The sequence below is a fragment of the Centroberyx affinis genome, unplaced genomic scaffold (assembly GCF_046629955.1).
Source record: "Centroberyx affinis isolate AG114_WGS23_722 - 3 ecotype Tasmania unplaced genomic scaffold, CSIRO-AGI_Caff_v1 ptg000976l_1, whole genome shotgun sequence".
NCBI classification, from domain to species: Eukaryota; Metazoa; Chordata; class Actinopteri; order Beryciformes; family Berycidae; genus Centroberyx; species Centroberyx affinis.
Window position 1 is genome coordinate 302,166 of NW_027279546.1, and position 15,335 is coordinate 317,500.

Sequence of the window (15,335 nt, forward strand, 5' to 3'; positions counted from 1 at the left end):
ATGCAGGGACTGGGGAAGACAGAGAGAGGGGAGCAGGGCCGAGACATCGACCTGACATCGCTGAGATCCACCATGCCAGCCAGCGGCCCTCTGCAGGTTAGTGCACCGAGAGAGAGACCTACGTGAAACCTACGCTGTGAGGGAGAGAGAGAGAGAGAGGGGGAGAGAGAGAGAGAGAGAGAAAGAAGGGAGTGAGAGAGGCAGAGAGGAGTAACAGTGGCAGAAATAGAAAGACGTAAAGAGATATGGGGGAAAGAGATGGGGAAAAGATTAAGAGTCTAAAGAAAGTAAGAAAGAAAGAAAGAAAGAAGGAACAAAGAAAGAAAGAAAAGATGGGAATGCTGAAGTTGGGATGTAGCGGCTTCTCTTTCTCCCTCACATGTTAAATCTCTCCATCCCTGTTCCTCTCCCATCTCTTTCTCTTGGGTGTTTTTTCCCCCCTCTCCCTCTATCGCCCTTCCCGTCTCTCTTTCGTCTCCCCTTTCTTTCTGTCCTGGTCCTTTTTGTGTGTGTGAGTCGCTGCTCCTCTCTTAGCTTTGCCGCGGTGCTGTGGTATGTCCTGGCTATGTGTGAGCTGAGGATGTGAGGGCTGCTGTGCGGCCGTCTGGGTTAGAGTTAGTGTCTGCACTCTATTCTGAGACCAAACTACGCTCACAACATCCATCAAATATCAATTAGGGCCCGGCCGCGAAGGCTAATAAAGTCCTCTAATGCAGCTGAGGGTCAACAAAGCAGGTACTCGCTAATGCTGAGAAAAAGGGGTCAAGGTAGGCTTTCATTCTTAGGGTTGTGGCCCCTTGTTTGGCTGATACATCATTTTTGAAAACACATTTTTATAGATAGCCTTGTTGTATTCCTGCAGCATTTTCCTGTGTTATACATATTTTGTTTTGTTTTTAAGTGAAGTTAGATTTTTTTTTTGTCTTGTTGGTCTTATTGGCTTTTATCTATCCTTGTTTTATTGTATGTTAAGCAGTTTTGCACTTTGTAACATTGTTATTATTATTTATAGTAGTAGTATTAGTAATGGTGTTAGCATGTGAAAATGTTAAAATGACCGTAATATTGTCTGTCATCCACAAATACTGTGAATTATTTGCAAAGGTTTGTTTTGTTTGGGGTCTTAGAACTTTCCTAACCCTGAAAAGGTTGGAAGTCTGGGCTCCACATGTCTCCCTATAGGCCAGTTGGAAAGTCATTATTCTACTTAGGCAAATGAAAATGTATCACTCCCCCACACCACCCCCACCCCTCTACACACACATACACACACACACAGGCACAATTTTTCGGCCTATCTTTCTCTGACTTCTCTCTTTCACTTGTGTCATTAGGCCCTACTTTCTCTCAACTGCTCTGTCTGTTTTCTCACTCCTTTCTTGCTCTGCACCTCCCTTTCTGTCCCACCACCCAACCACCCACCCACTCTACACACACACACACACACACACACACACACACACACTCACAAACACACATGCAAGCACCTCCCTGGTGTCTGTTGCAATTCATCTCCTACATCAGAGTGAGGGCCAGCAGTGTTCCTGCCCCCCGACCAGCCCTGCTATCAGTTACTGGTATATTTAGCCGCGCTGTATCCAATGAACAAAGTGCCATTACTTGAGACAAGCTAGAAAAAAAAGGTTGACAAGTGTGTGTGTGAAAGAGAGAGAGAGAGAGAGAGAGAGAGAGAGAGAGAGAGAGAGAGAGAAAGAGAGAGAGTAGGTGTGGGTGGGTGTGTATGAGTGAGTGAGAGAGACAGATGTGGGAGAAAAGGTGTGGGTGAGTGGGTGTGTGTAGATAATGTTTCTATCTATATTCCCTCCAGTGCTGCCCATACTTAAAATATATACAAAAGAAAACATAAACCAAATAGTATCTTGTTGTCTTTTCCAAGTTCTGTTGAATATCGCTGCTGTTGGTTAAGAATAGTTCTTGTGGATTTGACCCAACAGCAATGATAATATATGCAGAAACACACATGACTGCACACCAGTGATTAAAATCTGACATCGGTAATTTCACATCCTTTCAGCAGGATGGCAGTTCTGTCACCTAATTAGTTCATGAATTATTGTAGTAGTGTAAAGCCAGGAAACTAAACTGTTTTATCCACCTGCCACAGTGGCTGGTAGACTAGATATCAAAATACACCAGACACTTTTGGTATTTTGCCTGCCAACTAGACTTCTAGAGCAGGATAGTAGCTCAAAAACACGGTTGTTTACCTGCTAGAATGTACCAGTGCTGAATGCAGGTGCTGTTCATTCATTTGACTGAACTGAAATCGCTGGCTGGCATTCAGTTTACATTGGAATGAACACACACACACACACACACACACACACACACACACACACACACACACACACACAGACAAGCACACGCAGAGCACTGCCTAAAATTCCCCTATCATGTTATGATGAGTCTCACATACACTGAATATACAAAATATTAGTGCTGCTTCCTGTTTTCATGAAGTACACTGATGAGGGGAATCCAGGTAAAAGCCATTATCCCTTATTGATTTCCCTTATTAAATCAATACCAATCACAAAGGAGGAGATGTAGATAAAGAGAAGCAGACGAGTTACAGAAGGATTTTTAAGCTTTGAGACAATTGAGATGTGGATTGTTCAAAAGGGGCTGCAACTCAATATCAGGAGCATGTAACTAATATTTTATATATTCAGTGTACATGGCAGTGACAGTGTGAATAATATTATCTGCAATAAACTGTAAAACTGTTGATATCACATCCCTATGCTGACAGCACACACTCACACAGAGACGCACGCACACACACACACACACACACACAGACACAGACACACCACACACACATACACACAACTGCTTCCTAATATATCATGATATAGGCCTACAGTGAATATCTGTAACATAGGTGATGCGGGGATAATATCACACACTATGAATCTGTTGATACCATCTTGTGTTGATAGCTTACATAATTTCTTTGACAAGTGCTAAAAGTAATTAGCCACAATTAGCTGAGCCACAGGCATGGCGTCTATTTTGAAAAATTAGGTCGTAGCAACAATTAGCAACAATTAGAGTGACTAACTTGGAGTGTAAATGATGATGAAGACCACCATGACCATGAGCAATAATTAGCAAAGTTAGCTGTTCAGAAAGCCAGACACCTAGCGCCCATGAGGAAAGAGCTGTGAGCCTAGCCACATTTAGCTTTTGACCACAATTAGCCATTAGCTATGGCAGCGGCCTTTAAAACCACGTAATGATGGTATCATCTAGCTCAGAATGTAAATGTTTATATTCACAGCTACAAACTGCTCGCCACAGCTATTTGCTTAACCGTACATTGATAGATGTAAGCAGTGAAATGTATGTGTGATAGCCAGAAAAGTGGAAATTCTATATGTGCATGTGTGTGGGTGTTAAAGTGTGTGTGTGTGTGTGTGTGTGTTCAGGAGATCTCTCTATCAGCACAATATAAACATTTCATATGCTTTAGCCAGCTCAGGCTCTCTGTAAGCTGTGCCATGGATCATGTGTGTCTCTCTGTACATATAGTATATATAGGCTACACACATACAGCATACGTCCCACATATCTTTACCATCAGATTTAACAGCCTGATGGATGGATGGTTGCCAGTGGACTTTAGATTGAAGACACAGCAGTTGTAGTATGTCCAGAGAGACAGAGAATATGTGAAGAAGGATTACATGGACATCTTGCTTCAGTCTGCCAGCTGTACAGATGGGTGGGGTTTGCACTCCTGGGGACAATCTGATTGGTCTCATTGAACTATAATAATGTAATGTAAGTAACCTACAGTTATTTGATCAATGTCCTGCCAGCTGCTTCTTGCCTTTGCTACAGTTTATTGCAGTTATTTATGTGGCAGCTGCTGTAGATGCACATGGTTCATTTGTGTGGTTGCATGGTAGCTTACTGGCTAGTGCTGCAACCAGTCTTCCTTTACGCCTGTTAGCATTACAAAGCATTACACCTCTTGCCATTTTATAGTCTGCTGACAGCAGAGACAGCCAAACATAACAAATTATGTTAGAAAAAAAAGAAAGAAAGAAATCTTTATATTTGTTTGTAGTTAGAAAAATGTGTACCCTGCTTATGAAGCTTGCTTATGCATACCTTGTTGGCATATTTTTCCACTCCACTCTACATCTCTCTTAGAACTTCTGAAAAAAAAGGTGACAATTGTTCTTACAAAACACCATAAAATTCAAACCATCATACAATTATAGTGCTTTTTAAAGGATAGTGGGTAACTTGTAGGTAGGTAACCCCACCATAGACTGGATCCTTCATGTTTTAGACAAATTTAAATGATGGATTTCAGGAAAATTGGCATGAGAATGAAATGTGGTGCAATGTCGGTCACTTGCTCTCAGCATAGTCCTCCATGTTTGAGCCGTTGAGAATGCAAAGGGAAGGTTTCCAAAATGGGCCAGAAAGTGAGTTTTGAAAATCAGAAACTTTTTATTGATCAACAACCCTATCAAACCTCTACAGATATGTTACGGTCATTCTGTGCTATGGGACAGCAATATCTTACTTAGTGCACCTTTAAATGTGCTTTGCTGCTTGGTAAATCACTTGGTGACAAACCTGTTTGTTAAAATAGGCTTTAGAAACAAATTTGACATTCTGCAGCATATCCCTTTTCTGCCTAACGCAATATAAAATGTTGAGAGATGAAAACCTTCTATCTCCAACAAGTCGCATTTTCAGAAACTCCTGGATGCAGTGGTTTTTAAAAGGGTTTCAAAGGCACTCAACATATACACATAATGGACCGTGTGTAGTTTCAAATCAAGTTAAAAAAAACAAACAAACAAGCATGAAAATCACTGAAATTGGATTGAAGAGGTTTTCACGCGGCAGCTGTGTGAAGCTGCCATGGTGAATCTATTTCCATGGTGTGAAGGCTTTACACCGCCAAGTCACTCTCTATGTATAGAGCGCAGCAGCAGGGCGTGGAGCCCTGAAACACAGTTAGGAGGAAACACACAACCTTCCAACCTTCCAAGCATGGCAGCTATATTTCAAAAGCAGAAGAAGAGCGTGGACACACTCTAAAAGTAGATGGTTCCTTAGTGGTTAATTGTGGGCTAAATAGTGCTTTACAAGAGGGGAGAGGGTCTAATATACTAATCTTCTTAATGTCTAAATGTCTTTTTCTTGTGAAAAGCGCCTCTAGGCTTCTTCCAATAATCAATGTGGTCAAATGACCTGAAAAGGGAAAATAAAAAAACTATCATGTGGTGTCAAAATTCATTATTAGCCATGTTTTGCTTGCAATAGTTTGTCACTTGCACCTCTAAAAGTTTCTGCACTGCCATTCAACAATCATTAGGGTATGTGTCCCCCAGATACTGTATGTGTGTATAGTGCTGACTTCTTCATCTTCATCGTCTTTTACTAATTATGGAAAAGATGCACGATTGCATGTTCCCAACAAGACTTAATTATCAATACACATGATCTGATGTAACTTCCTTGTGCTATTTGTTGAGCTCATCTATGTAGAAACCTGGCTTGGTTGTTAGAGGGAAAAGGGCTTATGAAGTGGGCTCCTCCCATCACATCCCTCCCATCCCGACACCTCCTGAGGGCTCAACAGTAAGTTCTGGCATCCCAGAACCCCCCGCTCAACACCCGCTCTCACTTCACACAACGGTAATCATCGACACTAGGCTGCGTAGAACGCAACATTACCCATTCACTTCTAAACTCGCTATTGGTCTCGATAACAATAGGCTAATGGGACAGCTGACCCTGCAGACTGGCATGTTTAGACCTTTAGACTGTAGTCATGGTCACCTTAGTTGAGTCCAAGTGGATTCCAAGACCAGGTCCAGTCGAATTAGAGTGAAGACTGTAGAGTCAACATCCGATAGCGGCCAAGACCAAGACAAGTCCGAGTCAAAATAGGCATGCGACCAAGAAAAGTCCACGACGTCAGAAAAGTGGTCTTGAGACGGAGAGTGTTGCAGCCCTTTATTTTAGCACTCTATGCAGTGAGTACTACAAGTTAGAAATATTTAATCCTTTAGCAAGAGAGAACGGTACCTTGAGTAGGTTTTCATTACTCACTTATCAGCTGTAGCCAACAGCAGCACTTCCCACATGTACTTCTTCAGGACCCAGGACCTCAGTGGCTCCATACTGTTCCTAGTGGTTCTGTATAGAAACATGGCGCTCATACCTTAGCGGCAGGGCGTGAAGCATGAAATGAGAATTAGTTGAAATGACAGGACCCCTCGAAGCATGACAGTTATATTTCAGAGGAGTGCAAAGTCTATTTCCATGCAGTGGAACAAGCCTGGACGGCCCATCGAGCAACTTTGGCAAATGTCAGAAGGGCAGGGCCACTTTTAGTCAGGTGTAGGCTGCCACTCACAGGGAACTGTGACTGTAAGTAGCATTAAGTGCTAGGCAAACATCATCATAATACAAATAATAGATGTGTGTGTGGATAAGCATTTTCATAGCAGTAGCTTGACTATATTGAGGTGTTTTTTTTCCCAAAAACTGCCTCATCCTTTGCATTTTTTAATATTTATTACTAGACTTGCGCTGACTCATGACAGCCAGCTCACAAATATTATACTCTTTGCACTGACTGTAATTTGCTTTGGATGATAACTTAAGTGACTTAAGTGTAGGCCAATAAGGGATTATTCTCCTTTTATCTATCTGATTTGGTGTCTGGGTGCTGTATGTCCCTCCATGACCACCATCCCTCTCAACTCCTTCCCATTCTCCCACCTCCCAGAATACTTTGCTACCTCTATTTGACTCTTTGTATGTGTGTGTGTATGTGTGTGTGTGTGTGTGTGTGTGTGTGTGTGTGTGTGTGTGTGTGTGTCTGTGTGTGTGTGTATGTGTGTGTGTGTGTGTGTGTGTGTGTGTGTGTGTGTGTGTGTGTGTGTGTGTGTGTGCACGCATGCGTATGGGTGTGTGTGTGTATGTGACCCCTCCTTGGCCCCTACAGGGCAGATGCCACATTCTGAGTGCAAGTGTGAAGTACGAGAATGTGTGTGTGTGTTTGTGTGTGTGTGTGTGTGTGTGTGTGTGTGTGTGTGATTCTGGGAACTGTCATCCAGACACGACTGAGCTCCGGCTTCAGCTCTTAATGACTGTTGTTGTGTAATAGTTGTGTAATGAAAGATTAAAAAGATTATCTTTGTCTTATGCTGTATATCCAAACTACATGTGTTTATATATCCTGACCGCAAACTGAACTTTCTTCATGTTTCTCCATTTCTTGCTCTCTTTCTTTTTTCCTCATACTGTTTCTCTCTCCTTTTCTTTTCCCCAGTTTATTTTTTGAGTCTCTTGATCACTTTCTCTCCCTCCACCCTTTTCCTTCTCTCTCTCTCTCTCCCTCTCCCTCCTGTCTTTCCTCTCCAGGGGAGAGTGTGTGTGTTTTCTTTTCATTTTTGGGGGGAAATGACAGCAGAGTACAATATGGATCTGGACAGCTTTACAGAATCAGAGTCCAATGTGTGTGTGTATGCGCGTGTGTGTGTGTGTGTGTGTGTGTGTGTGTGTGTGTGTGTGTGTGTGTGTCTGTGCATACTGAAACTACATACGCTTTGTATTTGCTGTGTTTCCCTCCATGACAGTGGAATTGTGTGCATGTGAAAGAGACAGGAGGGGGAGACAGAGGGTGTGTGTGTGTGTGTGTGTGTGTGTGTGTGTGTGTGTGCATGCACGCAACAGAGATGAGGGAGAGAGAAAGTGAGAAACAGTGAGAAGGGAGAATATGTATATTTGTGTGGGTGTGTGTGCGCGTGCATTTATGTGAAAAAATCCAAGAAGGGAATGAGTGTTACCAGACAAACCTTTAGATCTAAACAATACACACACACACACACACACACACACACACACACACACACACACACAGTCTCTGTGTCTCCTGCTCTGTCTCTTTCACACACCCACAATTACATTGTCATAGAGTGAAACACAGCAGATATAAAGTATACGGATTGTCACCACACACACACACACACACACACACACACACACACACACACACACACACACACACACACACACACACACACACACTTCTCTTTAGTTACAGGACTTGAATAATTTGAATGGTGCTATTTTCTTGAATATGTTCAGTCTGTACTTTTCCTTCCACTTCCCGTTTTTAAAATATTTACTCCTGTTACTTCACTGTTATTTTCAGACAGTAAACCAGTTTTATTCTGGACCCTACATCCCGTAATTGATGTAGGCATTGTTGGTCTGACTGAGCTGATCAGCATGAAACATTAAATCACTTTAGGCCAAGAGTGTTTAGTCAAACCGTTGTTCCTCATCCACTTGTTCCAGGCTTGTTTGTCTAGGAAGAACAGGAAACACCCTCTCTGGTGCTGAGGTTCCCCTGTTTGGATGCTATAACTCACTACACTGTAATCACACAGACACACACACCTACACGCACACACACAACGCACACACAATCACAGATGCACACAACTACACAGCAGACATATAAATCCAATGGAACTATATGTCAATCTTTTAAATCTTTTCATAGACTTTCCATGTGCCTCTGTACACACGCCCGTCTCGTAAAAGAACATATAGCTGTATTTATTGGTTTTTCTGAGAATGCATAAAGATTTTCATGAATGTTTTTTCCTGAGAATTGTAAAATTCTATTGCTTATCAACAGTGTGTGTGTGTGTGTGTGCGTCTACAGTTCATCCATGCATTTTTGTGTGCATAGGCGTGAGTGGACCTACACTGCACTTGTGTGTGTGTATAAATGTGTGCATGCACCTCTTACCCTGTGTGTGTAATGTGCATGTGTGTGTCTGTGTGTGTGTGTGTGGGTGTGTGCAATAGTTAAGTTTAATTGCCGGTCGGTGGTTTGAGGTGTCACTGACTCTATTTGAAATTGTAACTCATAGAGGTCTACTGTACTCGATGCTGTGCTTGGATCATAGCCAAACACACACACACACACATCATGACAGTGAGAGAGAAAAAGAGGAAGGTAGAAAAAAAGAGGGAGAGAAATGGGCGGGAGACAGAGAGAGAAGGGAAACGAGAGGTCATATGGAATAAGGAGCGAATTAGCAAGCAAGAAATTTATACAGGAGAACGAGAGAGAAAAAAGAAGAAGAGAAAGAAAAAGAGAGAGAGGGGAGAGGGAGAGAGGAGAGAGAAAGAGAGAGAGAGGCTTATTATCAGAGACATAATAGGAATAGAAACCGCACCCACACACACACACAGAAGGGGTGACAGAAACTGACCTCTTGTGTTTGTTGATAAAACGTGTTGCTATGCTCTGGGCTGCTGACCAGTGTGTGTGTGTGTCTGTGTGTGTGTGTGTGTGTGTGTGTGTGTGTGTAAGTACTTCACTTATTCCATAGTGGGGTGATCCAAAACTATATTCCATAGTGGGGTGATCCCCCCCGCCAATCCCCCCCACCCCTCTCTCCCTCTGCCTCTGTTTTCCTTCCCTCAAGCACGAGCATTAGGTCATCAGTTAAGATAAAGTGTGTGTGTGGGAGAGAGCACACACACTTGTGCATGTGTGCTAATGCCTGTATGTGTGTGTTTGTGTGTGTGTCCAATTGAAGTACACTATATGTTTGCATGCATGTGAATAGCTGCCCGAGTTTGCGTGTGTGTGTGTGTGTGTGTGTGTGTGTGTGTGTGTGTGTGTGGATGTGCATGAGTTCCCACGGTTCAAATGTATTAAGATGAAATTGATTAGATGTGGTTATCCACTGTAGTATTGCAGCATCCATTTTTATAGCAAGTCTGATTTACTGGCAATATGTTCTCATGACAAAATATTCACAGAAATGCTATAAAGATAGCTTATGCATGTGGAAATATAGTATATAGAATAAGTTCACCGCAGTTACATCATATTTAATGCAATGGAATGATGCAGTGGTGAAAGATTCTCTGATTAGAAATTAACTTACTCATTAACAACTCATTTAGTGTAATCAAGGGCTAAGGATATGTGTGTCTGTGTGTGTTTCTATTAGCATGTTCAAGTATGTGTACACTGAATGTATAAAATATTAGGGACTTTTTTCATGAAGTACACTGGTGAGGTGAATCTATAAGAGCCATTATCCCTTATTGATTTCCCTTATTAAATCTGTACCAATCACAAAGGATAAAAAGAAGCAGACGAGTTACAGAAGGATTTTTAAGCTTTGAGACAGTTGACGTGTATGGTGCAAAAGGGGCTGCAACTCAATATCAGGAAGATGTAACTAATATTTTGTATATTCAGTGTATACTATGTGTGTGTCTGCTCAAATCAAATTCATTTGTGCTTTTTGCATGGCAAGTTTGTCACAAAGAGCTTTTCAGAAACAAACAAACAAAAGCGCACAGCAGCAATTCAATCAAAAAGAAACAAACAAATCACCATTATTAGATATGAGGTCATGCATGTGTTTGTATGTGCATGTGAGTGTTTGAGGGGAAAAGGAGAGACAAGGGATGGAGAGAGAGACAGGGAGGGCTGGTTCAGTCCTGGCTCATCCAGTCTCCATAGCTGATGTCCCCCGGTGCCTGCAGAGGTCATGGGACTATTGTTGACTGCAGCACAATGGGATCACACTCACACTGAAACAAAGGGACCCTTTTATCAACAGACCCCTATAAAACTATGAGTAAGACTGAAGTGATCTACCAAGACTTAATGGAATGTATTAGTCTATTTATCAGTAGTATTCCTCATTTTCGATTAAATTGTTGTAATTACATATTCTGTGATGTTACTGCTGAAAACAAAATAATGAGATCACGTCGACACTCTGATATTTCTGTATGCAGACAGTCTGGTGTCCCTGGGGAAATGCGTGGTTTTTATCTTGCTGTCAAATTGTTCAATCTAATTCTCCCACATTTTTCAACTGTGAAAAGCAGAAAAGTCAGAGAAAACATCATTTCTGTTGATGTGATTGCAATAGAGAGGAAATTAACAGCTTATTTTCAGATGGTTATGAAGTTGCTTGTATAAACATCTCCAATGGAATTACTAATAATGAGTATCTCCAGTTTTTGTTTAGCTTTCATTTGATGTATGCATTTTGGTTACATACTGTATAACCAAAAGAAAGAAAATTCTGAAATGACAAACTAAATACTATAACTTTGACTATGACAAAATAAACAAGTTTACATGCACTCCAATATCCCACCCAACACAATACAGGCTCTCTTGCATCTATACACTATTTTAACAAGTGTATAGCCATAACATTATGTATTTATAATAATGTGTATAGCCATAACATTATATATTTGTGTGCCGAAAGGACGTTTTCTCCTTTTGGCACACAAATGATGAGTTAACAGAGATGAGTAATGAGTAAAAACGTAAATTGTCATGTCCCCTAATATCTCAAGTATTCAAAGATGATTTAATTCTGCTAACTAGTGGATTCTGAATGTTTATATATAGGAAGATATGTATAGCTTTGTTCCCTTTGCACTGTCTGTGAGGTATTGTTTTCCCTGTACCATGTATGTCAGTCTGTACTGTGTTACTATGTAAGTGTCAACAAGACCAGTGCCTGTTTATTATTTTGTGATTCTTCTGATTGTGCAGATATATAATATGTATAACAGTGATCTCAGAAACAGATTAAGGCGTTTTTTCCAACGTTTAAGGCTACTTACAGTGAGTTGAGACCTAAAGGAAAACTGTGTTAAATTGTAGTTGATAACGTTAAAAGATATACAGTGGGTAGTTTGGTCAGACTTCCCAGTATGGTGACAGTGTAAGTTGTTTTTGTTTTTTTCACTTTTATCCAAAGTGCCTTATAGAATATATAAGTGCAGACATTTTTTGGATGGTTGGCCTCAGTGGGAATTGAACCCCTAATCCTTGCTGTGTTGGTGCACTTCCCACTTAGCTACATACAATAGGACCACATATTCACCCATTTCCCCCAAAATCCAGTTAACAAGTAGAACCCATGCAAAAACAACTGTACATGCCTTCCTCTCTCTCTGCTCTTCAAGTTGCCCCTGCTTGTGTTCAAGTTTACATCAGCAGAAGGATCTTAACTCTCCTGATTGACGGCCTCAGCTCAAACTTTTACGACCTCTCTCTCTCTCTCTGTCTCTCTCTCTCTCTCTCTCTCTAGATCTCTCCCATGTCTCTCTCTCTCTCTCTCTCAATCTCTCTCTCTCTAGATCTCTCCCATGTCTCTCTCTCTCTCTCTCTCTCTCTCTCTCTCTAGATCTCTCCCATGTCTCTGTGTTGTAGTCTGCACGGCAGAAAACATATCAGTCAGCTTTAAAAACTCTCTTAGGAGCTTGCCAGACGGCTTTACTTCAGTCTTCAGTAATGTGTCATCTGGGTCATGTGTCAGATTCAATTGTTTCGCCATAATAGTATACCAAGCCTCTGTTTTGAAATGTTTTGTTAATACAGTGAGTAATAGTTGTGGATGATGATGTGTCCTTTGCAATAAATTTAGATTGGATAAAGCTTTAATTATCCCCATGGGAGCTGACCCAATTTCTCTACTGAACTTCATTTTTTGGAGAGAAAACAAGTAATAGAATAGAATCCATAAGTAATCCAAAAGGAATTGTGATCATATTTTGTTATATTCCTCTTTGTTAATTAGGTAATTTATCATTTTTAATAGAATACATTTTGAAACAATTCCATAAATTACATGAGTGAAAAGTTTCACAGCATTTCAGCCTCAGTTCTCTGTCTTCATTAGTCTTATCAGTGCAAACACATTCATTACATTTAGGAGCCTCTGAGGACCTAAATGAACAACCCAACTGAGGTTTACTGATCTATTGTGAAATTTGTGGCCGTATGTGTGTGTGTGTGTGTGTGTGTGTGTGTGTGTGTGTGTGTGTGTGTGTGTATGAGAGAGAGAGGGTGTTGCTCATTCAGGAATATCCATCCACCCTTTGACCTCTTCACTGAAAATAAACAGCCATAACTCTCCTTAGACAAACACAGTCATTCACTTCTTCTCAGGGCCGCACACACACACACACACACACACACACACACACACACACGCACACACACACACACACACACACACACACGCTAAGTTGTGTGTTAAACCAAGCGTGTCACCATGTTTTTGGTTAAAGACCCAGGAGCCCCATAGTAAATAGTAGCTACTCTGTCAGAGGCACTGGCTGTGTGTGTGTGTGTGTGTGTGTGTGTGTGTGTGTGTGTGTGTGTGTGTGTGTGTGTGTGTGTGTGTGTGTGCGTGTGTGTCCTAAAAACCTTGGAATCTCATTTCAACTACTATATACAGTTCAGCGTTTGTGGTTTGGGAGTGAATTTACATCTGTAACATTTTAGTGATTTAGCTGTTCTAGTCTTAGTTCAGAGTCCTAGTCCCTGACAAATTTTCTGCAAGTTATTTAATAGAAAAAAATAAAATAATAAGAGCTAATGGGAGCAATTTTTATGAGAGTGAATTAGAGCAATTAGAGGACCGGGATGTGGATGAGGGAACATGATATATATCAGAGATGTGAGAGAGCAAGAGCAGGAAAAAATGTGAGGGAGAAGACAGTAATTGTGACTAAAGAATAAATATGAGCTATCCTAATTTCTATCACTAAGCATATAGTTGCCATATGATAGTTAATGCTTTGTAAACTGCTGGGCAATACTATTGAGGGTTTTTTTTGACAGCCATGCTAATAATGAATCTTTGAACTGAATATAAATTAATTCAGTTGATTTGAATGTAAATGATAGAGATAGATGCATCTATGTGAAAGTAACAAGAGGACAATGTCTTCTGGATAATGTATAATATACATCATGCAACAGCTAGTTTAGGAAGTTTTGGTGAAAGACCCGTTACATCCATTGTTACATTGTTACATCCATTACATCCATTACGTCCATTGTTCACTCTTCTTGTTTATATTCTTCTGTACCTTTCAAGAAAACTTTTCAGTCAGGATACATGTGTCAGTAGCAGTTGTATAAAAGCCATAGAGGTTCTTTACTGTGTAATCATATACCTAAGCTGTGCTTTGTACATCTTGCATCACCACCGAACCCATAATCACAGTAAAAAACGTCCTCTCAGTTTTTATTGCTATGGTGAATCAACATCCCTGTCTGTGTACATAGTTACTGAATGGGAATACTTTAAAAGGACTGTTGTATTTTATATGGGTGTAATAGGCAGTTTGTTTGCTGTAGTGAAGTCACAGGAACTCACATATGGAAGATAAGCATGACTGTGTGTGTGTGTGTGTGTGTGTGTGTGTGTATGTGTGTGTGTGTATGTGTGTGTGTCCTTTTCTGAGTATGTGTTTTGAGCCAATGAGCAATGTTGACATAGTTGCATCAGTGGGACATGGCATGGGTATGTTGGAAATGAAGAAAATGTGTGTGTGTGTGTGTGTGTGTGTGTGTGTGCGCATGTTTGCTTATTCATATGTACATGTATGTGCACATAAGAGGGCACTGGATTTCACACACCACACACACACACACACACACACACACACACACTCACACACACAGAGTCATACTTACCTCCCCCATGTTAGTTCATATGTGTACTTACTCATTTAACATACCTGTGTCATGTCATACCTGACTTACCGATGCCAACCACGCCTCGCCTGACGCTTCATCAGACAAATATGAAATATATGAAAGACACTCATGTGCTTACATGTCCAACAATCCATCAGTCATTTTCTCATCACCTCACTTGGCCAAATAAATGATGGCTTCCATTGCTTTTCCTCACACACATATGTTTAACTTGTGGTTGGAGAGAGAGAGAGAGAGAGAGAGAGAGAGAGAGACAACAAAAGCACATAGTGTATATTCAGAGAGAGAGAACTAGACCATGACCTCGCTGCATGGTTGGCCGTGTCTGACTGGTTGAACAGGTGTTGGGCTGTAGGTGACTGTGGGCTTCTGGCTTCACTAGATTAGATTAGACCGCTCACAACCAGAATATGCAACCTGCTGTCAGCGGTGGGAATCAAACTAGCAACTTTTAGGCCTTTAGTTGGCTTTTCAGAGGTCAGGCTCAGCTATAGGCCTTTAAAATAAAGGCCTATAAGGTGAAATTTGAAACACTCAGTATTTTTCATGTTTTGTTTCTTTGACATAGTAAACTATATTCGTTTTTTTCAGCCCAGTCTCTCTCTATATATATATATGCCTGTGTGTGTGTGTGTGTGTGTCTCCCTCTCTCCCTATAATGCTGTGTATGTCTTCAGTCCGGGGTCCAGCCTCAAGGCAAAAAGAAGCAATCGCGGAACATGGGAATGCACACAGACACACACACACT

The 15,335-nt window shown here is 41.1% G+C and overlaps 1 protein-coding gene across 2 annotated transcripts in view; it reads left to right on the forward strand.

Moving 5' to 3' along the window:
• LOC139646324 (ninjurin-2-like) overlaps positions 1–15,335 on the forward strand; it is a 33,049-nt gene continuing 17,714 nt past the window's right edge. The window contains exon 1 of one of the 2 annotated variants that reach the window (XM_071522331.1): positions 1–96. In XM_071522331.1, coding sequence (XP_071378432.1) covers positions 1–96 — 96 coding nt within the window. The remainder of the gene's footprint in view (positions 97–15,335) is intronic. The other variant, XM_071522332.1, reaches the window with a different exon arrangement.